General features: G+C 44.6%; 1 protein-coding gene across 1 annotated transcript in view; it reads left to right on the top strand.

Moving 5' to 3' along the window:
• Window positions 1-21,373: 21,373 nt before the first annotated feature.
• Window positions 21,374-27,642, top strand: part of LOC311116164 (rho GTPase-activating protein 42-like) — a 173,717-nt gene continuing 167,448 nt past the window's right edge. The window contains exon 1 of the mRNA XM_084191286.1: window positions 21,374-21,686. Within this exon, the coding sequence (XP_084047412.1) occupies window positions 21,533-21,686 (154 nt within the window). The 5' untranslated portion in view covers window positions 21,374-21,532. The remainder of the gene's footprint in view (window positions 21,687-27,642) is intronic.

Raw genomic sequence — 27,642 nt, 5'->3', positions numbered from 1 at the left:
ATATTTTTGTTGTCTGGGTCTCTGTGTTTATGATTAGATATATTTCTCAGTGACTTTCTTAGATTTTTGCAATCATTATCAAACCATTTTTCATGATCTATTATTTTTGGTTTGCTCTTATGTTTCTTAAGATTAGCCAAGGAGGCTAATTTGTCAAATATAAAGTTTATGTTCCAAACGGCCAAATTTATACCTTCATTGGTGTAGGAGAATGTTAATGCTAAAAAGTTGTCCAGGAGAGATTGTATTTTTTGGCTACTAATTGCTTTTTGGTAGATTTCTGTACTGTTTGCACTCCATCTATAGGTCTGTTTAGTACCATGTAATTTATTGGGCCGTGATGCTTCATGGTTGGGTTCTGCTCTTTTCAGATACACTGTGATTTTACTGTGGTCAGAGAGAGGTGTTAGTGGGCTGACTGTGAAGGCTCTGAGAGACTCTGGGTTAAGGTCTGTGATGAAGTAGTCTACAGTACTGCTGCCAAGGGATGAGCTGTAGGTGTACCTACCAAAAGAGTCCCCTCTTAACCTACCATTGACTATGTACAGACCCAGTGTTCGACAGAGCTTCAGGAGCTGTACTCCATTTTTGTTTTTCACTTTGTCATAGTTGTTTCTAGGGGGGTATGTGGGGAGGGAAAGGTTGTTGCTTCCCGGTAGGTGTTTGTCCCCATGACTGTTAATAGTGTCTAGTTCTTCTGCTGTTCTACCATTCAGGTCTCACATTTACATTTACATTTACGTCATTTAGCAGACGCTCTTATCCAGAGCGACTTACATTATATATTTTTTTCATACCCCCTGTGGGAATCGAACCCACAACCCTGGCGTTGCAAACACCATGCTCTATCAACTGAGCTACATCCCTGCCGGCAATTCCCTCCCCTACCCTGGACGACGCTGGGCCAATTGCGCGCCGCCCCATGGGTCTCCCGGTCACGGCGGGCTACGACAGAGCCTGGATTCGAACCAGGATCTCTAGTGGCACAGCTAGTACTGCGATGCAGTGCCTTAGACCACTGCGCCACTCAGGAGACACTGCACCACTCAGGAGACACAGACCAGCACATTGCCTTGGGCCTGAAAGTGACTAATCTCCCCCTCTAGAATGGAGAAACTCTCTTCATTGAAGTAGGGTGACTCTGAGGGGGGAATGTATGTGGCACAGAGGAAGACGTTATCTGTTATCTCTCTCTCTCTCTCTTTCTCTCTCTCTCTCTCTCTCTCTCTCTCTCTCTCTCTCTCGCTCGCTCTCTCTCTCTTTCTCTCTCTCTCTCTCTCTCTCTCTCTCTGTCTCTCTCTTTCTCTCTCTCTTTCTCTCTCTCGCTCTCTCTCTCTTTCTCTCTTTCTCTCTCTAACTCTCTCTCTCTCTCTCTGTCAGAATGTAAACAAAGGCAGGACTGGTCTGATAGTAAATGCCAGCTTCTATTTGATAAGTGATGAATGTGAATTAGGCTCATTAATCAGAGAGGAAGAGGAGACCAACTGAGCCTTCCTGACAGGAATCAAAATGATTATAAATGAATTATTCTAAATAACATGACCTATTCTTTCTCAAACAGCAACAGGCCCCGTTTATATTATGGTTGTGTCCCAAATGGCACCCTATTCCCTATATAGTGCACTACTTTAGACCAGAGAATGGCACCCTATTCCCTATATAGTGCACTACCTTTGACCAGAGTCATATGGGCCCTGATCAGAATAGGTACACTATATAAGTATGGAATACCATTTGGAACGGAGCCCTAATTTAACCGAGGGTTGATATTAACATTAACATAGCAAACATTGTTATATTTTGCATTCAGTAAGAAGTAGACCAGCCACAGATAGACTGACTTACTACAACACATTTACACAGATTGTTGACCTATGCAATGTGTTTATAGTCATTGTTGGTACTTGGGTCGTGGTAGATTCCTTTACATACATCCATATTTTTACATTTTAGTCATTTAGCAGACGCTCTTATCCAGAGCGACTTACAGTTAGAGTGCATACATTTTTTATACTGTAACACCCCTCCTGTCCTAATGCAGAAGGAGACAGAGGGACATATTATACTGTAACACCCTCCCATCCCACTGCAGAAGGAGACAGAGGGACATATTATACTGTAACACCCTCCCATCCCACTGCAGAAGGAGACAGAGGGACATATTATACTGTAACACCCTCCCATACCACTGCAGAAGGAAATAGAGGGACATATTATACTGTAACACCCTCCCATCCCACTGCAGAAGGAGACAGAGGGACATATTATACTGTAACACCCCTCCTGTCCTAATGCAGAAGGAGACAGAGGGACATATTATACTGTAACACCCTCCCATCCCACTGCAGAAGGAGACAGAGGGACATATTATACTGTAACACCCCCCCATCCCACTGTAGAAGGAGACAGAGGGACATATTATACTGTAACACCCTCCCATCCCACTGCAGAAGGAGACAGAGGGACATATTATACTGTAACACCCTCCCATCCCACTGCAGAAGGAGACAGAGGGACATATTATACTGTAACACCCTCCCATACCACTGCAGAAGGAAATAGAGGGACATATTATCCTGTAACACCCTCCCATCCCACTGCAGAAGGAGACAGAGGGACATATTATACTGTAACACCCCTCCTGTCCTAATGCAGAAGGAGACAGAGGGACATATTATACTGTAACACCCTCCCATCCCACTGTAGAAGGAGACAGAGGGACATATTATACTGTAACACCCTCCCATACTACTGCAGAAGGAGACAGAGGGACATATTATACTGTAACACCCTCCCATCCTACTGCAGAAGGAGACAGAGGGATATATTATACTGTAACACCCTCCCATCCTACTGCAGAAGGAGACAGAGGGACATTTTATACTGTAACACCCTCCCATCCCACTGCAGAAGGAGACAGAGGGACATATTATACTGTAACACCCCTCCCATCCCACAGCAGAAGGAGACAGAGGGACATATTATACTGTAACACCCTCCCATCCCACTGTAGAAGGAGACAGAGGGACATATTATACTGTAACACCGCTCCCATCCCACAGCAGAAGGAGACAGAGGGACATATTATACTGTAACACCCTCCCATCCCACTGCAGAAGGAGACAGAGGGACATATTATACTGTAACACCCCCCCATCCTACTGCAGAAGGAGACAGAGGAACATATTATACTGTAACACCCTCCCATCCTACTGCAGAAGGAGACAGAGGGACATATTATACTGTAACACCCTCCCATCCCACTGCAGAAGGAGACAGAGGGACATATTATACTGTAACACCCCCCCATCCTACTGCAGAAGGAGACAGAGGGACATATTATACTGTAACACCCTCCCATCCCACTGCAGAAGGAGACAGAGGGACATATTATACTGTAACACCCCTCCTATCCTACTGCAGAAGGAGACAGAGGGACATATTATACTGTAACACCCTCCCATCCCACTGTAGAAGGAGACAGAGGGACATATTATACTGTAACACCCCTCCCATCCCACTGTAGAAGGAGACAGAGGGACATATTATACTGTAACACCCCTCCCATCCTACTGCAGAAGGAGACAGAGGGACATATTATACTGTAACACCCTCCCATCCCACTGCAGAAGGAGACAGAGAGACATATTATACTGTAACACCCTCCCATCCCACTGCAGAAGGAGACAGAGGGACATATTATACTGTAACACCCTCCCATACCACTGCAGAAGGAAATAGAGGGACATATTATACTGTAACACCCTCCCATCCCACTGCAGAAGGAGACAGAGGGACATATTATACTGTAACACCCCTCCTGTCCTAATGCAGAAGGAGACAGAGGGACATATTATACTGTAACACCCTCCCATCCCACTGCAGAAGGAGACAGAGGGACATATTATACTGTAACACCCTCCCATCCCACTGCAGAAGGAGACAGAGGGACATATTATACTGTAACACCCTCCCATACCACTGCAGAAGGAAATAGAGGGACATATTATACTGTAACACCCTCCCATCCCACTGCAGAAGGAGACAGAGGGACATATTATACTGTAACACCCCTCCTGTCCTAATGCAGAAGGAGACAGAGGGACATATTATACTGTAACACCCTCCCATCCCACTGCAGAAGGAGACAGAGCGACATATTATACTGTAACACCCTCCCATCCCACTGCAGAAGGAGACAGAGGGACATATTATACTGTAACACCCTCCCATACCACTGCAGAAGGAAATAGAGGGACATATTATCCTGTAACACCCTCCCATCCCACTGCAGAAGGAGACAGAGGGACATATTATACTGTAACACCCCTCCTGTCCTAATGCAGAAGGAGACAGAGGGACATATTATACTGTAACACCCTCCCATCCCACTGTAGAAGGAGACAGAGGGACATATTATACTGTAACACCCTCCCATACTACTGCAGAAGGAGACAGAGGGACATATTATATTGTAACACCCTCCCATCCTACTGCAGAAGGAGACAGAGGGATATATTATACTGTAACACCCTCCCATCCTACTGCAGAAGTAGACAGAGGGACATTTTATACTGTAACACCCTCCCATCCCACTGCAGAAGGAGACAGAGGGACATATTATACTGTAACACCCCTCCCATCCCACAGCAGAAGGAGAAAGAGGGACATATTATACTGTAACACCCTCCCATCCCACTGTAGAAGGAGACAGAGGGACATATTATACTGTAACACCCCTCCCATCCCACAGCAGAAGGAGACAGAGGGACATATTATACTGTAACACCCTCCCATCCCACTGTAGAAGGAGACAGAGGGACATATTATACTGTAACACCCTCCCATCCTACTGCAGAAGGAGGCAGAGGGACATATTATACTGTAACACCCTCCCATCCTACTGCAGAAGGAGACAGAGGGACATATTATACTGTAACACCCTCCCATCCTACTGCAGAAGTACATTTTACATTTACATTTTAGTCATTTAGCAGACGCTCTTAACCAGAGCGACTTACAGGAGCAATTAGGGTTAAGTGCCTTGCTCAAGGGCACATTAACGTCATTTAGCAGACGCTCTTAGCCAGAGCGACTCACAAATTGGTGCGTTCACCCTATAGCCAGTGGGATAACCACTTTACAATTTGGGGGGGGGGGGGGGGGGGTTAGAAGGAATACTTTAGCCTATCCCAGGTATTCCTTAAAGAGGTGGGGTTTCAAATGTCTCCGGAAGGTGGTGAGTGACTCCGCTGTCCTGGCGTCGTGAGGGAGCTTGTTCCACCATTGGGGTGCCAGAGCAGCGAACAGTTTTGACTGGGCTGAGCGGGAGCTGTGCTTCCGCAGAGGAAGGGGAGCCAGCAGGCCAGAGGTGGATGAACGCAATGTCCTCGTTTGGGTGTAGGGACTGATCAGAGCCTGAAGGTACAGGGGTGCCGTTCCCCTCACTGCTCCAAAGGCAAGCACCATGGTCTTGTAGCGGATGCGAGCTTCAATTGGAAGCCAGTGGAGTGTGCGGAGGAGGGGGGTGACGTGAGAGAACTTGGGAAGGTTGAACACCAGACGGGCTGCGGCATTCTGGATGAGTTGTAGGGGTTTAATGGCACAGGCAGGGAGCCCAGCCAACAGCGAGTTGCAGTAGTCCAGACGGGAGATGACAAGTGCCTGGACCAGGACCTGCGCCGCTTCCTGTGTAAGGCAGGGTCGCACTCTCCGAATGTTGTAGAGCATGAACCTGCAGGAGCGTAGACAGAGGGACATTTTATACTGTAACACCCTCCCATCCCACTGCAGAAGGAGACAGAGGGACATATTATACTGTAACACCCCTCCCATCCCACAGCAGAAGGAGACAGAGGGACATATTATACTGTAACACCCTCCCATCCCACTGTAGAAGGAGACAGAGGGACATATTATACTGTAACACCCCTCCCATCCCACAGCAGAAGGAGACAGAGGGACATATTATACTGTAACACCCTCCCATCCCACTGCAGAAGGAGACAGAGGGACACATTATACTGTAACACCCCCCCATCCTACTGCAGAAGGAGACAGAGGAACATATTATACTGTAACACCCCCCCATCCTACTGCAGAAGGAGACAGAGGGACATATTATACTGTAACACCCTCCCATCCTACTGCAGAAGGAGACAGAGGGACATATTATACTGTAACACCCTCCCATCCCACTGCAGAAGGAGACAGAGGAAACATATTATACTGTAACACCCCCCCATCCTACTGCAGAAGGAGACAGAGGGACATATTATACTGTAACACCCTCCCATCCCACTGCAGAAGGAGACAGAGGGACATATTATACTGTAACACCCCTCCCATCCTACTGCAGAAGGAGACAGAGGGACATATTATACTGTAACACCCTCCCATCCCACTGTAGAAGGAGACAGAGGGACCTATTATACTGTAACACCCCTCCCATCCCACTGTAGAAGGAGAGAGAGGGACATATTATACTGTAACACCCCTCCCATCCTACTGCAGAAGGAGACAGAGGGACATATTATACTGTAACACCCCTCCCATCCTACTGCAGAAGGAGACAGAGGGACATATTATACTGTAACACCCTCCCATCCCACTGCAGAAGGAGACAGAGGGACATATTATACTGTAACACCCTCCCATCCCACTGCAGAAGGAGACAGAGGGACATATTATACTGTAACACCCTCCCATACCACTGCAGAAGGAAATAGAGGGACATATTATACTGTAACACCCTCCCATCCCACTGCAGAAGGAGACAGAGGGACATATTATACTGTAACACCCCTCCTGTCCTACTGCAGAAGGAGACAGAGGGAAATATTATACTGTAACACCCTCCCATCCCACTGCAGAAGGAGACAGAGGGACATATTATACTGTAACACCCTCCCATCCCACTGCAGAAGGAGACAGAGGGACATATTATACTGTAACACCCTCCCATACCACTGCAGAAGGAAATAGAGGGACATATTATCCTGTAACACCCTCCCATCCCACTGCAGAAGGAGACAGAGGGACATATTATACTGTAACACCCCTCCTGTCCTAATGCAGAAGGAGACAGAGGGACATATTATACTGTAACACCCTCCCATCCCACTGTAGAAGGAGACAGAGGGACATATTATACTGTAACACCCTCCCATCCCACTGCAGAAGGAGACAGAGGGACATATTATACTGTAACACCCCTCCTGTCCTAATGCAGAAGGAGACAGAGGGACATATTATACTGTAACACCCTCCCATCCCACTGTAGAAGGAGACAGAGGGACATATTATACTGTAACACCCTCCCATCCTACTGCAGAAGGAGACAGAGGGACATATTATACTGTAACACCCTCCCATCCCACTGTAGAAGGAGACAGAGGGACATATTATACTGTAACACCCCTCCCATCCCACTGTAGAAGGAGACAGATGGACATATTATACTGTAACACCCCTCCCATCCCACTGTAGAAGGAGACAGAGGGACATATTATACTGTAACACCCCTCCCATCCTACTGCAGAAGGAGACAGAGGGACATATTATACTGTAACACCCTCCCATCCTACTGCAGAAGGAGACAGAGGGACATATTATACTGTAACACCCTCACATCCCTCTGTAGAAGGAAATAGAGGGACATATTATCACTAACACCCTCCCATCCCACTGCAGAAGGAGACAAAAGGAACTGTATCCATTATAGAGATAACACTCTCTCATCTCAACACCCTAAGGAGGGCCTGAGTTAGTCACGCAATAAAGCCACGCTGATGTCGGAAGAAATCTAATCAAAAGGCATTTGACTCGCAAACAACCCTCCCTGCGTCGGAAAGCTAATCGATGCATTTTCTGCATGGCTTATTGATATCCAACGGCGGAGGTTCGCAGGCGGTCGGCTAACGAATCCTCTCGTGGAAACTGAGTTTTGCGTCCCAAATTACACCCTATTCCCTATATAGTGCACTACTTTAGACCAGAGAATGGCACCCTATTCCCTATATAGTGCACTACTTTAGACCAGAGAATGGCCCCCTATTCCCTATATAGTGCACTACTTTAGACCAGAGAATGGCACCCTATTCCCTATATAGTGCACTACTTTAGACCAGAGAATGGCACCCTATTCCCTATATAGTGCACTACTTTAGACCAGAGAATGGCACCCTATTCCCTATATAGTGCACTACTTTAGACCAGAGAATGGCCCCCTATTCCCTATATAGTGCACTACTTTAGACCAGAGAATGGCACCCTATTCCCTATATAGTGCACTACTTTAGACCAGAGAATGGCACCCTATTCCCTATATAGTGCACTACTTTAGACCAGAGAATGGCCCCCTATTCCCTATATAGTGCACTACTTTAGACCAGAGAATGGCACCCTATTCCCTATATAGTGCACTACTTTAGACCAGAGAATGGCACCCTATTCCCTATATAGTGCACTACTTTAGACCAGAGAATGGCACCCTATTCCCTATATAGTGCACTACTTTAGACCAGAGAATGGCCCCCTATTCCCTATATAGTGCACTACTTTAGACCAGAGAATGGCACCCTATTCCCTATATTGTCACGACCCGGTGCGAGAAACAGTCACTAATAATTGTCAGAACCCAGAAGATGAGGCAGACACAGCAGTACTAGAGATGGTGGTTTAATAAAGAACAAAATCCTCAGGCAAAGAAACTAAATCCACAATGTCCAAAAATAAAGCCAAGAGGCACAAAGAGGAAAACCTCCAAAAAAACAAGGAAACTCCACAAAGTGGTAAAAATCCCACCAGAGAAATAACCATATAACACAAGGCTTGGGCTGGGGCTGGGTGCTAACTTACAAACACTGAGCAAGGAACTGAGGAACACACAGGGTTTAAATACTAACAAGGGAATGACCTACAGGTGCAAACAATAATTAGATCAAGAAAAAACAAAAGGTACAAAAAAGGTGCAATGGGGACATCTAGTGACCAAAACCCGAACAGTCATGGCCAAAACCTGACAGAATCCCCCTCCTAGGAACGGCTCCTGACGTTCCTACCAGCCTTCTCAGGGTGGAGGGCCCTGAACTGACGAATGAGGTCAGGGTCCAGTATGTCCTTGGCAGGAACCCAGGAGCGCTCCTCGGGACCGTAGCCTTCCCAGTCCACCAGATACTGCCAGGACCGCTGCACCCGGCGGGAATCCAGTATCCGGTGGACGGTATAAGCCGACTGGCCACCGATGACACGGGGCGGAGGGGGAGGTCTGCCTGCCGGAATAAGGGGAGAAAAAACAACAGGTTTTAATAAAGAAATGTGAAATGTTGGATTGATCTTAAGGGATCTGGGTAAGTGCAGGCGAAAAGTAACGGGATTGACTCTCCTGGCAATCTTAAAGGGACCGATGAACCTCTGGGACAGCTTGCGAGACTCCACCCGTAGCGGTAGGTTCTTAGTTGAGAGCCATACTCTCTGGCCGGGGTACAGGGTAGGACCGGGACGGCGACCTCTGTTTGCTTGTCGTTGGTACTGCTGAGAGGAACGCAGAAGATTAAGACGTGCCTTCTTCCACGTAAGCCGACAGCGTCTGATGAACCTCGAGGCTGAAGGCACTCTGACTTCTGCCTCCTGGTCCGGGAACAATAGAGGTGCATAGCCAAACTGACACTCATGCGGGGACATACCAGTGGAGGAGGAGCACAAGGTGTTGTGCGCGTACTCGGCCCAAACAATGAAGGATGACCAAGTGGACGGGTTGTTGGAAACCATGCATCTGAGGGTGGTTTCCAGCTCCTGATTCATCCTCTCAGTTTGGCCATTGGACTCCGGATGGTACCCGGAAGATAAACTGGCCGTGGCCCCTATGAGTTGGCAGAAGGCCTTCCAAAACCTTGAGGCGAACTGGGGACCTCTGTCGGAAACCATATCTTGCGGGATCCCAAAGACTCGGAACACATGGTTAATCACCAACTCAGCTGTTTCCTTGGCAGAAGGTAATTTGGTCAAAGGAACAAACCTGGCCGCCTTAGAAAACCTGTCGATGATGACTAGGATCGTAGTATTACCATGGGACGGAGGAAGGCCAGTAATAAAGTCCAATGAGATATGGGACCAGGGTCGGTGGGGAATAGATAGAGGGTGAAGGAGTCCTTGAGGGCGAAGGTGAGAAGATTTTCCCTGGCAGCACACGGAACAGGCCTTGATGAAAGTGGCAACGTCCTCCTTCATGGTGGGCCACCAGAACTTACGCTGGATGAACTCCAAGGTGCGGCCTATGCCCGGGTGACAGGTGAGGCGAGAGGAGTGCCCCCACCGAAGGACTTGGGACCTTGCTGCCTTGGGAACAAACAACCGATTAGCAGGACCTCCACCAGGGCCCGGTTCGATGGCTTGAGCTTGTTTCACGGTATCCTCCACTTGCCACGAGATCGGAGCCACGATCTTAGCGGCCGGAAGGACAGTCATGTCAGTATCTTCTCGAATGGCAGGAGAGTAGATTCATGACAAGGCGTCCGGTTTGAGATTCTTCGACCCGGGTCTATAGGTGAGGATAAACTGAAATCGGCTGAAGAAAAGAGACCATCGAGCTTGTCTGGCGTTCAACCGCTTCGCCTGCTGGATATACTCCAGATTCTTGTGGTCCGTAAGCACTTGAAACGGTTGAGAAGCCCCCTCGAGCCAGTGTCTCCATTCCTTCAATGCCATCTTAACCGCTAGGAGTTCACGATCCCCCACATCGTAATTCCTCTCGGCCGGGGTAAGCCGGTGAGAGAAGAAGGCGCAAGGATGAAGCTTCTTGTCTTCACCCCTCTGAGACAGGACAGCTCCAACCCCAACCTCTGATGCGTCTACCTCCACCACAAAAGGTTCCTCCGCCGTTGGTAGTGTCAGGATGGGAGCAGAGAGGATGCGCTGCTTGAGTCCTTGGAAGGCCGTCTCAGCTTCTCTCCCCCACAGAAACCTTGTGTTGCCACCCTTGGTTACCGCCGAGAGAGGGGCTGCCACCGAGCTGAAGTTCTTGATGAACTTGCGGTAAAAGTTGGTGAAGCCCAGGAAACGTTGAACTTCCTTAATGGACTTGGGGGTGGGCCAATCCGCTACCGCCTCTACCTTCTTGGGGTCCATCTGGACTCGTCCGGGTTCCACAATAAATCCCAGGAATTGTACTCGAGAGGAATGGAATTCACACTTCTCCGGCTTAACGTACAAATGGCTGTCTAGGAGGCGTTTGAGCACTTGTCTGACATGCTTAGTGTGTTCTTGAAGGGAGCTCGAAAAGATGAGGATGTCATCCAAGTACACAAACACGAAGATGTTAAGCATATCCCTAAGCACATCGTTTATGAGCGCTTGGAACACAGCCGGAGCGTTGGTCAGGCCGAAGGGCATCACCGAGTATTCGTAGTGACCAGTAGGCGTGTTGAAAGCGGTCTTCCACTCGTCCCCGGGTTTGATCCGCACAAGATGGTATGCGTTCCGAAGGTCAAGCTTAGTGAAGACAACTGCTTCCTGGAGCAGCTCAAAGGCTGTGGCCATAAGAGGTAGCGGGTAGCGGTTACGGACAGTTATGGCATTGAGTCCCCGGTAGTCGATGCAAGGTCGTAATCCGCCGTCTTTCTTGGCCACAAAGAAAAACCCTGCTCCCGCCGGCGAGGTAGATGGACGCATGAGGCCTGCTGTCAGAGCGTCCTTGATGTAGGTATCCATAGCAGCTCGTTTGGGTGGAGAAAGGGAAAAGATCCGACCCCTGGGAGGGCAGGTCCCCGGCAACAGGTCGATGGTGCAATCGTAAGGTCTATGGGGTGGTAGTTTGGTGGCCCTCTGTTTGCTAAATACCAGTTTGAGGTCATGGTAACACTCGGGAACTCGGGACAAGTCGATGGATTCTAGAGACTCGGAAGGAGAACTCTGGGAACTCGGGAAGATACAAGTGGCTTGGCACGTGGGACCCCACTGCTTGATAGTGCCCACAGACCAGTCGATGTGAGGGTTATGGCTGTGAAGCCAGGGATAGCCAAGGACGAGAGGAAACTCGGAACAGGCGATCAGATGAAAGTTCATCACTTCCTTGTGTTGGGAAACTGAAAGTCGTAAGGGGGTAGTGGCACGAGTGACAAGTCCAGATCCCAAAGGACTTCTATCCAACGTAGTAACCCTTATGGGGTCACTTAGAGGTTCAGAAGGAACGCCATTCTCCTTCTCCCAGATCCCATCCATGAAGTTACCTGCGGCTCCAGAGTCTACCAAGGCTTGAAGAGAAACCTCGTGGTCGTCCCAGGAAAGGGTAACAGGAATGAGCAGGCGGGAGTTGGATGGATGGGAGGAGGTTATGTTTCCCGTTACAGTCCTCCCAGGCCTGCACGGGAGAGTGCGTTTCCCTGGAGCCCGGGACACGTGGAGCGGAAATGGCCCGGTTTGCCGCAATATAGACAGCATCGCTCCCTCATCCGGCGGTCTCTCTCAGCCTGGGAGATGCGTCCAACCTGCATGGGTTCTGGTGGAGCCAGCGAGGATAAAGGTGGAGACTCGGAGTTGGAACCGATAGGAACTAGGGTGAGCGGTCTATGGTTTTGTTCTCTCTCTCTCAGACGCTGGTCTATGCGTGAAGCCAACTTGATAAGGGACTCGAGGTTGTCCGGTGGTTCCCGAGTGGCCAGTTCATCTTGGATGGTGTCAGAAAGACCCTTCAAAAAACACACTGTGAGCGCCTCGTCGTTCCAGCCACTTGCTGCTGCCACAGTGCGGAACTGGATGGCATAGTCCGTCACGCTGCGCCGACCTTGGCGGAGAGTCAGGAGCTGTTTGGCTGAGTCAGGGCCGTTGGTAGGACCTTGAAACACTCGCTTGAATTCTTCAGCAAAGGCAGAGTAGCTGGCACAGCAGGGACTTTGGGCATCCCACACAGCAGTAGCCCAGGCTAGAGCCTTTTCCGACAGCAGGGTGATGATATATGCTATCTTGGACCGGTCGGTGGGAAACGACGATGGTTGCAGCTCAACGGAGAGAGAACATTGGGTGAAAAACCCCTTACAAACACTTGGATCCCCTGAGAACCGTTGGGGAGGCGGCAGACGAGGTTCCGCCAGGGGATTAACTGCCAGGGGCCCTTGAATCGGATGAACTGGAGCAGAAGCGGTTGCCGGGGAAAGTCGATCCGAAATCTGCTTTATGGACGTCAGCATCTCTGACAGAAGTTGAGAATGTCTAGCCATTAAGGCCTCTTGCTGAACCAGAGCAGCTTCGTGGCGTTGGACAGTCCCCTCATGGTGGGACAGCATGGAACAAAAATCCTGGGTACTGGCTGCCTCTGGGTTCATAATAATGGCTCAGTGTTTCTGTCACGACCCGGTGCGAGAAACAGTCACTAATAATTGTCAGAACCCAGAAGATGAGGCAGACACAGCAGTACTAGAGATGGTGGTTTAATAAAGAACAAAATCCTCAGGCAAAGAAACTAAATCCACAATGTCCAAAAATAAAGCCAAGAGGCACAAAGAGGAAAACCTCCAAAAAAACAAGGAAACTCCACAAAGTGGTAAAAATCCCACCAGAGAAATAACCATATAACACAAGGCTTGGGCTGGGGCTGGGTGCTAACTTACAAACACTGAGCAATGAACTGAGGAACACACAGGGTTTAAATACTAACAAGGGAATGACCTACAGGTGCAAACAATAATTAGATCAAGAAAAAACAAAAGGTACAAAAAAGGTGCAATGGGGACATCTAGTGACCAAAACCCGAACAGTCATGGCCAAAACCTGACATATATAGTGCACTACTTTAGACCAGAGAATGGCACCCTATTCCCTATATAGTGCACTACTTTAGACCAGAGAATGGCACCTTATTCCCTATATAGTGCACTACTTTAGACCAGAGAATGGCCCCCTATTCCCTATATAGTGCACTACTTTAGACCAGAGAATGGCACCCTATTCCCTATATAGTGCACTACTTTAGACCAGAGAATGGCACCCTATTCCCTATATAGTGCACTACTTTAGACCAGAGAATGGCACCCTATTCCCTATATAGTGCACTACTTTTGACCAGAGACGATGCGTTAAATCCCTCACGAAGCTTTAGTATTCATTGAGCCCATTTCAGCCGTTACCGGGGTGTGTTTGACAGGTCATTACAAACATTTCCGTGGTCGTAACGTTAACGGGGGGAAAACGACAGGCACAACCAAGAGTATGAAAGAGTCACAGGAGTAAAATGAAAGCAATCAATCCAGAGAGATTTTACCCTCAAACACAGGAAATAGATGGCTGAAAAAAAGTAAATCCTCAGGTGGGCGCTAAGCAATTACTGAACTAGTAATTGTCCATTAGAGAGGGCAGAGATCCCCTGTGTAATGCACTATGACTGAGACAGAGAGTCGGAGGAGGAGGGGTGTGGGTGTTTTTCACACACAATGTTTATGTGTCTCTGAGAGTGTTTGAGTGGTTTCATGTCCCTACGGTGCTGTGAAAGATATTACATAATGCCTATTGAGAGAGAGAGCGAGAGAGAGAGAGAGAGAGAGAGACAGAGAGAGAGAGACAGAGAGAGAGAGACAGAGAGAGAGAGAGAGAGAGAGAGAAATATACATATTGCTTGAACGATCCCTTTAAGAAATATACATATTGCTTGAACTATCCCCTTAAGAAATATACATATTGCTTGAACTATCCCTTTAAGCAACATGTAATTGCATTAAGCTGCACATTCACAGAGCAATCTGCTCGGTTTGTTGGGAATTACTTAGTCATGTGACTGTCTTGTCCTCCATGGTCGACTAGAGACTGGGAGCTGATCCACTCAGGGCTACAGACATTCACACACACACACACACACACACACACACACACACACACACACACACACACACACACACGCTCTCACACACAAAAACACTCTCACACACGAAACTCACACACACACACAAACACGATCGCTCACACTCACACACACACACGCACACACACACGCACGCTCACACACACACACACACACACACACACACACACACACACACACACACACACACACACGCTCACACACACACACACAACCTTCAGGCTCTGTGGATAATAGGCCTACCCAGTTAATGATGCAAAATATGACTGTACCAACCTGATGCAGAATACTAAGATATTATCAAATCAAATCAAATCAACCTGTTGCAGAATGCTAAAATATGACTGTACCAACCTGATGCAGAATACTACTGTACCAAACGGATGCAGTATACTACTGTACCAAACTGATGCAGAATACTACTGTACCAAACTGATGCAGTATACTAAAATACTACTGTACCAAACGGATGCAGAATATTACTGTACCAAACTGATGCAGAATACTACTGTACCAAACTGATGCAGTATACTAAAATATTACTATACCAAACTGATGCAGAATACTACTGTACCAAACTGATGCAGTATACTAAAATATTACTGTACCAAACGGATGCAGAATACTACTGTACCAAATTATGCAGAATACTAATGTACCACACTGATGCAGAATACTACTGTACCAAACTGATCAATCAATCAATCAAATGTATTGATAAAGCCTTTTAACATCAGCAGATGTCACAAAGTGCTATACAGAAACCCAGCCTAAAACCCCAAACAGCAAGCAATGCAGATGTAGAAGCACGGTGGCTAGGAAAAACTGTATGTGTTATGGCTTTACACCCCCTGCTATATTGTGGATGAAGAGTTACCTGTCTAACAGAACACAGAGGGTGTTCTTTAATGGAAACCTCTCCAATATAATCCAGGTAGAATCAGGAATTCCCCAGGGCAGCTGTCTAGGCCCCTTACTTTTTTCAATCTTTACTAACGACATGCCACTGGTTTTGAGTAAAGCCAGTGTGTCTATGTATGCGGATGACTCAACACTATACATGTCAGCTACTACAGCGACTGAAATAACTGCAACACTTAAGAAAGAGCTGCAGTTAGTTTCAGAATGGGTGGCAAGGAATAAGTTAGTTCTAAATATTTCTAAAACTAAAAGCATTGTATTTGGGACAAATCATTCACTAAACCCTAAACCTCAACTAAATCTTGTAATGAATTATGTGGAAATTGAGCAAGTTGAGGAGACTAAACTGCTTGGAGTAACCCTGGATTGTAAACTGTCATGGTCAAAACATGTTGATGCAACAGTAGCTAAGATGGGGAGAAGTCTGTCCATAATAAAGCGCTGCTCTACCTTCTTAACAGCACTATCAACAAGGCAGGTCCTACAGGCCCTAGTTTTGTCGCACCTGGACTACTGTTCAGTCGTGTGGTCAGGTGCCACAAATTGCAATTGGCTCAGAACAGGGCAGCACGGATGGCCCTTGGATGTACACAGAGAGCTAACATTAATAATATGCATGTCAATCTCTCCTGGCTCAAAGTGGAGGAGATATTGACTTCATCACTACTTGTATTTATGAGAGGTATTGACATGTTGAATGCACCGAGCTGTCTGTTTGAACTACTGGCACACAGCTCAGACACCCATGCATACCCCACAAGACATGCCACCAGAGGGCTCTTCACAGTCCCCAAGTCCAGAACAGACTATGGGAGGCGCACAGTACTACATAGAGCCATGACTACATGGAACTCTATTCCACATCAAGTAACTGATGCAAGCAGTAAAATTAGATTTAAAAAACAGATAAAAATACACCTTATGGAACAGCGGGGACTGTGAAGCAACACAAACATAGACACATGCATACAAACACACGATGACATACGCACCATACACACATGTAGACATGGATTTTGTGTTATAGATATGTGGTAGTAGAGTAGAGGCCTGAGGGCACACACTTAATATGTTGTGAAATCTGTTATGAATGTATTGTAATGGACCCCAGGAAGAGTAGCTGCTGCCTTGGCAGCAGCTAATGGGGATCCATAATAAATACAAATTCAAAACAGGTCAGTACATCAGGAGTAAATGTCACTTGGCTTTTCATAGACGGGCATTCAGAGGTCGAGATGGCAGGTGCGGTAGAGAGAGAGAGTTGAAAACAGCAGGTCTGGGACAAGGTAGCACGTCCAGTGAACAGGTCAGGGTTCCATAGCCGCAGCCAGAAGAGTGGAAACTGTTAGTAACACTAGTAAGCCAGTGACTCAGCCCCCGTAGTAGGGTCAGAGGCAGAGAAGCCCAGGGGTGAGAGGGGAGCCGGCCAGGCAGAGACAGCAAGGGCGGTTCGTCACTCCAGTGCCTTTCTGTTCACCTTCACACCCCTGGGCCAGACTACACATCATCATAGGACCTACTGAAGAGATGAGTCTTCAGTAAAGACTTAAAGGTCGAGACCGAGTCTGCGTCTCTCACATGGATACGCAGACCATTCTATAAAAATTGAGCTCTATAGGAGAAAGCCCTGCCTCCAGCTGTTTGCTTAGAAATTCTAGGGACAATAAGGAGGCCTGCGTCTTGTGACCGTAGCGTACGTGTAGGTATGTATGGCAGGACCAAATCAGAGAGGTAGGTAGGAGCAAGCCCATGTTATGCTTTGTAGGTTAGCAGTAAAACCTTGAAATCAGCCCTAGCCTTAACAGGAAGCCAGTGAAGAGAGGCTAGCACTGGAGTAATATGATCACATTTGTTGGTTCTAGTCCAGATTCTAGCAGCCGTGTTTAGCACTAACTGAAGTTTATTTAGTGCTTTATCCGGGTAGCTGGAGAGTAGAGCATTGCAGTAGTCTAATTGAAAAGTGACAAAAGCATGGATTAGCTTTTCTGCATAATTTTTGGACATAAAGTTTCTGATTTTTGCAATGTTATGCAGATGGAAAAAAGCTGTCCTTGAAATATTCTTGATATGTTCGTCAAAAGAGAGATCAGGGTCAAACAGCAGATCTCTTTGTTTCTTGTGACCTAGAACTAGCATCTCTGTTTTGTCCGAGTTTAAAAGTAAAACATTTGCCGCCATCCACTTCCTTATGTCTGAAACACAGGCTTCCAGGGTAGGACATGTTGGGGCTTCACCATGTTTCATTGAAATGTAGAGCTGTGTGTCGTCCGCATAGCAGTGAAAGTTGGCGTTGTGTTTCCGAATGACATCAACAAGAGGTAGAATATATAGTGAAAACAAACCATCCACCAAGACAAACTGATATTTTTCCGACAGATAAGATCTAAACCAAGCAAGAACTTGTAGACCAATTAGGTTTTCCCATCTCTCCAAAAGAATGTGGTGATCGATGGTGTCAAAAGCAGCACTAAGGTCTAGGAGCACGAGGACAGATGCAGAGCCTTGGTCTGACGCCATTAAAAGGTTATTTACCACCTTCATGAGTGCAGTCTCTGTGGTCGAAAACCAGACTGAAGTGTTTCGTATACATGATTGGTCTTCAGGAAGGCAGTGAGTCGCTGCGCAACAGCTTTTTCAAAATGTTTTGAGAGGACTGAGAGATTCGATATAGGCCGATAGTTTTTTACATTTTCTGGGTCGAGGTTTGGCTTTTTCAAGAGAGGCTTTATTACTGCCAATTCTAGTGAGTTTGGTTCACATCCAGAGGATAGGGAGACGTTTATTATGTTCAACATAGGAGGGCCAAGCACAGGAAGTATCTATTTCAGTAGTTTAGTTGGAATAGGGTCCAGTAGGCAGCTTGAGGGTTTAGAGGCCATGACTATTTCCATGAATGTGTCAAGAGAACTTGAGCGTCTCCATTGATCCTTGGTCCTGGCAGTTCTGTGCAGACTCTGAGACAACTGAGGTTTGGAGAAATATGCCGATTCAAAGAGGAGTCTGTAATTTGCTTTCTAATGATCATGATCTTTTCGTTGAAGAAGTTCATGATTTCATCACTGCTGATGTGAAAGCCATCCTCTCTTGGGGAATGCTGGTTTTTAGTTAGCTTTACGACAGTATCAAAAATACATTTTGGATTGTTCTTATTCTCCTCAATTAGGTTGGAAAAATAGGATGATCGAGCAGCAGTGAGGGCTCTTTGATATTGCACTGTTCTTTCTTTCCAAGCTAGTCAGAAGACTTCCAGTTTGGTGGAGCGCCATTTCTGTTCCAATTTTCTCGAAGCTTGCTTCAGGACTCAAGTATTTTCTGTATCCCAGGGAGCAAATTTCTTGTGACAAATGTTTTTTGTTTTTAAGGGGTGCGACTGCATCTAGGCTATAGCGCAAGGTTACATTTAGATCCTCGGTAACCAACGAGTGGGTCTGTGGACTTTTCCGTGTGAATATTGAAGTCATCAACAATTTGAATATTATCTGCCTGACTTCAATGTCCGATAGGAATTCAAAGAACTCAGTGAGGAACTCTGTATACGGCCCAGGAGGCCTGTAAACAGTAGCTATAAAAAGTGTTTGAGCAGGCTGCATAGATTTCATCACTAGAAGCTCAAAGGACGAAAATACAGTCATTTTCTTTTTTGTAAATTGCTGTCGTAAAAGTTAGCAACACCTCCGCCTTAGCGAGATGCGTGGGGGATATGGTCACTAGTGTAACCAGGAGGCGAGGCCTCATTTAACACAGTCAATTCAGTCAGGCCAATCACATCAAGATTATGATCAGTGATTAGTTCATTTACAGCCAGTCATTCAGCCAGTCAGCCAGGCAGGCATTCAGCCAGTCAGGCAGCCAGCCAGTCAGTCATTCAGTCTGCCAGCCAGCCAGCCAGCCAGTCAGTCATTCAGCCATTCAGTCAGCCAGCCAGCCAGTCAGCCAGCCAGCCAGCCAGTCAGCCAGCCAGCCAGTCAGCCAGCCAGCCAGTCAGCCAGCCAGTCAGTCAGTCTGCCAGCCAGTCAGCCAGCCAGCCAGCCAGTCAGCCAGCCAGCCAGTCAGCCAGCCAGTCAGTCAGTCTGCCAGCCAGCCAGCCAGCCAGCCAGCCAGCCAGCCAGTCAGCCAGCCAGCCAGTCAGCCAGCCAGCCAGTCAGCCAGTCAGCCAGTCAGTCAGCCAGCCAGCCAGTCAGCCAGCCAGTCAGCCAGCCAGTCAGTCAGTCAGCCAGCCAGCCAGCCAGTCAGTCACTTTTCTCTTCTTCTACATGATATTCTTATTATGGTCAAAGCAACATACTTGTAATTCATCATTTAGTACCAACAGCAAAACTAGACACACCACACAGTGCTTAAGCAACATTGGTATTTTAAGCACTATGAATCCACTCCTCTGTGCCAACCTAGCAAATGCTAATTTGGAGTTTTGACATCATCATCATTATCGCTCTGTGTTCCATAGGTGAGTGATTCCTCCGGCTCCAATTAGGATCTACACTATTATACTGTAATATAATGGCCCTCCTTTACCAAGGTATTCATTCACACTACACACGCACACTCACACGCACACACACACACACACACGCACCACACACACGTATTCTCTCTCTCTTTCTCTTACACACACACACACACACACACACACACACACACACACACACACACACACACACACACACACACACACACACACACACACACTACTGCATATTAATTCACGGCTTTTACCAAGTTATTAATCCAACCCAGCTCTGTGTCCATTAGCCTTTCAGTTCCAGTGTTATCATTACACACAACCATACTGTCACGCTCTGTTTCTGAAAAATATCTTTATCTTATGTGAGCTAGACAAGAAGTGTGGTGTTTGTACAGCTATATTTTGTTGGTTTTATTGCATAAGGGGAATAACATTTATGGGCTTTTGGTAGATTTTGTGAGGTAGAGTAATGTCGCTGAATAACATTTCTGTTTGGCTCTTTTCTCCCTTGTTTTCATTGTGAGCGCAAATGTGTCTCAATTCCTTTATCAAACTCTCTGTATTGCTTTGAGTCACACACATTGCTGTGGTTGTATGGGAATAAAACTTGACTGTTGTGTAAAACCCTCTAGCCGTGTTCACTTAAAGTTTATATTTATTTTCTGTTCGTGCTTGACAGGCTGGCCTGTATAAGCAGCATTAGGCTGCACTTTTCAATTGTGTACAGTCAGCCATATAATACATTATCTCCCAAGAGAAATGTGAGCTAGGCGACATTGGTAGTCTTATTGGCTGATATGTTATAACTCGCCTATGTAATAAACCAAATGAGATGTGGTAGGCTAATAGATACTTTATAAGATGATGGTTGAGAAAACACAGAGGGCATTATCATCTAACTTGATTTATTTACTAGTTAAGTTTAAACTACATTTTTGTTTAGTTGACGTTTAGTTTAGTTTTAACTCCTTAACAACCAAGACACATACAATAAGTTCCTAATATTTTGTTAAGTCAATCAAAACGCGTCCCAAACCTTACCAGCAGGAGTCTCACAATCACTGGTTATTTTGGTGAGGGGCTCTGGAGAAAATGTTGGTGAGAAAAGAACAAAACTACGGCGGAAGTACAGGGAAAGTGGGCGGAAAATAATTGCGAGAACTCTAGATTGCAAATAACACCGGTATAGCATGATGAAAACCGCAATCAACTTCTATTAGGTAAATACTTGTATTATCGGCAAATAACTTAAAACGAGTTTATTGTGCGGGACACATAGTCTTACTTTCGAGTTCACAATGGGACTCCCAACTCTGGAGTTTAGCGATTCTTTTCTGGATAGCCCTGATTTCAGAGAACGGCTAAAATATCATGAAATAGAGTTGGACCGTACAAACAAATTCATCAAAGAACTGATCAAAGACGGGAATATGTTGATAACGGCGCTGAAGAGTAAGTAGCGTTCTCATCCTCTTCTTCCTGATCATCTTCAAATGTATAACTTCAAACTGTGTTGCAGTGTATCAGATAAAAAGCGACTCGAATGTCTAGATTGTGTGTTATAACATTTTGGAACAAAGGTAGTTTTTGTGCTAAAGGTTAAAGATACCCCAATATACAATTATTAGAGTGTAGCCTAATGGTTTCTCACCATCCAATCCGCGTCGAGTATCCCCTTTGAACCCGTCGCGTCGACGGTTATGGCACGGTAGTCTTTATGCCGCTGAAGTGGAAAATTACATTTTACCCTGTCAGGCACCGAAAATAAGTGAACATTCCCTCTGTTCATGTTATTTATCTCTCCTTTTCCTTTCTATAATCAGTGTTTTAGCAATGAGTACAATTACATAGGATTTGACCATTTCAAGTTTGAAAAAAAAATAAGTCAAGACTGAAAAAGATTGAATTGTGTTTTCTATCCTACCTATGCCTAGCCTAGGAATACAGGCCACTTTAATTAGGTAGAGAGCAGCCTACTGTAAGGACATGTATTCATTTATGGGATGAGGGTTGTAATGGCTGGGGTTGCAATGGCCTTACTACACAATGTACCTACATCAGGCTAGAACCCAGACAGACAGACAGACAGACAGACAGACAGACAGAGAGAGAGGGAGAGAAAGAGAGAGAGAGAGAGGGAGAGAGAGAGAGAGAGAGGGAGAGAGAGAGAGAGAGAGAGAGAGAGAGGGAGAGAGAGAGAGAGAGAGAGAGAGAGAGAGAGAGAGAGAGAGAGGGAGGGAGACAGAGAGACAGACAGACAGACAGACAGACAGACAGACAGACAGACAGACAGACAGACAGACAGACAGACAGACAGACAGACAGAGAGAGAGAGAGAGAGAGAGAGAGAGAATTATTTTTAAAATTTTTTAGGGGGTAGATCAGCTTTAATATTGCAGATAGATTGTAACTTCCATCAATGTAATTGTCTGCATCACTTCCAATTCCCCATATGTTTTTTTTTCTCGCAAATCTTTCTAATTTTCTCTACTTTTGCATGTTTGTGATACTGAATGTTATCAGATCTTCAACCTGGACTAATATTAGGTTTTGGTTGAAGATCTGATAACATTCAGTATCACAAATATGCAAAAGTAGAGAAAATTAGAAAGGGGGCAAATACTTTTTCATAGCACTGTATATATATATAAATACATACACATACATACATACATACATACATACATACATACATACATACATACATACATACATACATACATACATATATACACATACATATACACATCCTTTAAAACAATATATTTCCCTTTATTACTTTCCAACCCCACCATCCCCTCCCTAATTGGAGTAAACTAGTGAACAACAATGCTTAGGCCTCTACTTCCAGCTTATACATACTATATACATTTTATGGACACAGTCACTAATTATATTTTGTTTGTTTTTACTCCTGAACTTCCTCTACCCTCAACCTCTCTGATTATTTTCATGATGTCCATCCGGTTTGCTTCTATATGCCATATCTTTCTAACTCTGCTCTTTCACAAAAGCTCTCAACCTATAACCTATATACTTATTATGGACACAGTATGCTTTACATTAGTTATCTTGTTGTTATTAGTTGTTGTTAGTTGTTATTAGTCCCATCCTTCAGCTCCATTCAACACCACCCATCTATCTCTTAACACCATCCATATTGGATTTCTATTTGCCATATATTTTTCAACTGTACTGTGATGTTTTACACAAGTTCTGAACCTTTCTATTCTCATTGTTTCTACAGATTGTAAATTGAAAATAATTTTTTTTGCTAAAACTATTATTATATTATTGATCGATTGACTATGACTTTTCAGATCACCCAGTAGTGCTATCTGCAGGGTTAGCTCCAGGTAAATATTGCAATCCTTTAGCCATTCCTGGACCTGTGTCCAAAAACAAGCTACAAATGGACAGTACCAAAACAAATGATCTAATGATTCTGTCTCTTCACAGCAAAATCTGCAGAGCTGGGAAGATTGTATCCCCCATATAAATTACATTCTATTGGTTGCAAGAATTTTATATAATAATTTAAATAGAAAAATTATAAGTTTTGAATCGGGCGTCGTTTTGCGTATCAGTTCATAAACACTATGCCATGGGATCGGTACGTCAAAAATCTCTTCCCAACTATTTTGCAATCTATATGGGACGGCTGTCAATGCTTTGATCCTTAAATTAAACTGGTATAGTTTTTTATTTATCACAGTTTTCTTTAACCAATTATGTTCTTTAATGCAGGGCCGACATACTTTTTCCCCCTTCCACTTTCTACTTCCATTTTTGCGGTAATGCTGCAATTATTTGGTTGTAATTTTGGGTAGAGTAGACATTTCCATATGTTTTTGTTAGCTGCATGTGCGACATAACTCCACCAGTCCTACCGATGATATCATTTACGAAGATTATACCTTTTAAATTTGTAAAAAAAAAAGTTTTTTTATCAATTAGTATATTTGAGTTTAACCACAATATTTGTTGCATTATTTGTTCTGTCGTTTCTGGAGGATTAAATTGATATTGCAACCAACTTTCTATGGCTTGTTTTAGAAATTGTGATATTTGGGAGATGATTTCCTTTTCAAATAACTGAAAGTGAGAGGTTGTAATCTGAATAAAGAGAAAACGGCCATTCTTGAACATTGGGTGAGACAATCTTACTAATTTGCTAGAGAACCAGTTCGGATTTAAGTATAACTTTTGTATGACTGAAGCTTTTAGTGATAGGTCTAATGCTTTAATATTTAATAATGTCTGTTCTCCGAATTCATATTCATTATATAAATAGGCCCGTTTAATTTTGTTTGGCTTGTCGTTCCAAATAAAATTGAATATTTTTTTCTCATATAATTAAAAAAACTGTTCGCTAGGCGTAGGCAAGACCATAAGCAAATAGGTAAACTGGGATAATGCTAAAGAGTTAATCAGGGTGATTTTCCACAAATTGACAGGTTGACACATTTACCTTTCCATGGTAGCAAGATCTTAACTTTCTATTAAAATGTATTGGAGTTAGATCATTTATTTCATTTGGGATATGTATTCCGAGTATATCCACATCACCATCAGACCATTTTATTAATAAACTACATGGTAATGTAAAATTTTTATTTTTTAGTGATCCAATACGTAATATAGTACATTTATCATAATTTGGTTGTAATCCAGAGAGGTTAGAAAATGTATCTAGATCCTCTATAAGGCTGTGGAGGGATTCAAGTTGTGGATTTAAAAGTAAACTTTAATCATCATCATACAATGACACCTTTGTTTTTAAGCCCTGGATTTCTAATCCCTTGATATTATTGTTGGATCTGATTTTAATAGCTAACATCTCAATGGCCATAATAAATAGATATGCCGATATTGGACAACCTTGTTTCACTCCTCTTGACAGTTTAAAACTTTCTGAGAAATAGCCATTATTTACTATTTTACACCTAGGGTTACTATATATGATTTTAACCCATTTTATAAGAGATTCTCCAAAATTGAAATGCTCCAGGCTTTTATATATAAACCCCAGTCATACTTTATCAAATGCCGTTTTGATGTCTGCTATGAATAGCAGGCCTGGTTTCCCAGATTTTTCATAGTGTTCTATTGTTTCCAGTACTTGCCTTATATTATCTCCAATGTATCGTCCGTGTAAAAAACCTGTCTGATTGGAATGAATAATGTCCGACAATACCTTTATAATTCTATGCGCTATACATTTTGCTAGAATTTCTGCATCACAACACTGAAGTGTAAGGGGCCTCCAATTTTTTTAATGGATTTTGGATCTTGGAAATGGAAATGGATTCTGGATCTTTATATTTTCCACTTGTATCCTGTTTCAGTAATAATGAAATCAGACCTTCTTCTTGAGTATCTGATAATCTACCATTTACATAGGAGTGGTTAAAACATGCTAATAACGGTCCTCTGAGTATATCAAAAAAGGTTTGGTATACCTTGACTGGTATGCCATCCAACCCTGGAGTTTTCCCGCCATCCAACCCTGGAGTTTTCCCGGACTTAAAGTCTTTCATTGCATCCAGAAGTTCCACCTCTGTAATTTCACCTTCACATGAGTCTTTCTGTGTGGCTGTTAATTTTACATTATCAATAAATAAATAAATCTCTACAATGAGCTTCAGTTAGAGGAGATGGAGGCGACTGAAACGAAAACATATGCTTAAAGTACTTTGTTTCCTCCTTCAAAATATCATTTGGTGAATCATGGTTGACTCCGTCATTTGTAACCAGTTTCAGTAAATTGTTTTTGGTAGCATTCCTATGTTGAAGATTAAAAACGAATTTGGTGCATTTTTCCCCATATTCCATCCAGTTTGCTTTATTTTGATAATATATTACACTTGATCTTTCTTGAATAAGTTTCTCCATTTCTTTTAGTTTTTCCTCTAATTTATTCTGAGCCTCTATGTTACAGTTTTTATTGCTATCTATCTGTTCTGTTAGACCTTCTATTTCCTTTGTTAGTATGGACTCTTTTGACCTAAATTGCTTTTGTTTTTTCGAGATGAGTACTGAATTGCATGGCCTCTAAAGGCACATTTAAAGGTGTCCCATACAATAAGGGCATTTGCTGTACCTATGTTATGTTGGAAAAAATCAGTTATAAATTCCTCTGTCCTAGTTAAAAACAAGTTATCACCCAATAGGCTTTGATTACATGTGTTAGTACCAACGAGTTAGCAGAGGGTATATATCTCTGACTAGTGAGTAGTGACTAGTGACTCCCGAGTGGTGCAGTGGTCGAAGGCCACTAGAGATCCTGGTTCGGCGTCAGCAGAATGTAAATGTCAAGTGCCCGTTAAGAGAGTTGGGCTCCATTGGGATAGTTTCCAAAGAGGATAGTAGTTTCTTACCCCTGTTCTGCAAACCAAGCTGATGACCAATCCTCACTGGTGTCTCAGTGTTCTACTGTAATCCCACATTGTAACCATATTATCATCCTGGGATATCCACAGTGGAAAAGAGCCAGACGGACATACAGACAGACTGCAGTGGAAGGTTACTGTTACTATTCAGACAGACTGCAGTGGAAGGTTACTGTTACTATTCAGACAGACTGCAGTGGAAGGTTACTGTTACTATTCAGACAGACTGCAGTGGAAGGTTACTGTTACTATTCAGACAGACTGCAGTGGAAGGTTACTGTTACTATTCAGACAGACTGCAGTGGAAGGTTACTGTTACTATTCAGTCTCTCGGTTTTATCAGAGTTGTATGACTCCAGGGCCGTTTGAACAGCAACACTATCCATTTCCCCCTTTCAGCACATTCTGATGTATTCCCAGTAAAGTCAAAGCAATCTAACTGCTAGTTGTTTGGCCACTCTTCCTTTAGCAGTCAGCAGAACTAGAGGCCTTGTTTAGATGGTGATGGGACTACACTCCATAAGGAGCCCTAATGCCCCATGGGGTTTTAAAGAAGCCTACTACAGTCTCTCAGTAGTTTCATGTGGAGTTGCTGTAAGAATGAATGTCTCTTAATAGCTCTGTCTCTATTCATATCTAGCTCCTAATGGAGAACTCATGCTGTATGTGAAACTATAACTAAACGCTATGTGAAACTACCAGATTCACCATATTGGGTGTTGCACACTACCGTTCTCCAAGCACGCAAATTGGAGCATGTATCAGTTGGAGTATGAGTCCAAATCAAAGTTTACGAAACGGAGCACGGAGGGCATTTCTCAGATGCGTATTCCGCTTGTACACATTTCGAAGCATTCATCAATGCAAGCTTCTATGGAAACTATTTACAGAAATATGACCAACCACGTAAAAAACTACGCAAAATGTATTGAAATCAATAGCAGCGATTATTTGGGCTGAAGCGAGAGAAAATAAACTCCCAACTTCGGAATGAAATGTTGCCCTTGCACAGCTCA

The sequence above is a fragment of the Coregonus lavaretus genome (assembly GCF_964263955.1).
Source record: "Coregonus lavaretus genome assembly, contig: HAP1_SCAFFOLD_503, whole genome shotgun sequence".
Lineage (NCBI taxonomy): Eukaryota > Metazoa > Chordata > Actinopteri > Salmoniformes > Salmonidae > Coregonus > Coregonus lavaretus.
This window is presented reverse-complemented; position numbering and strand designations above follow the sequence as displayed.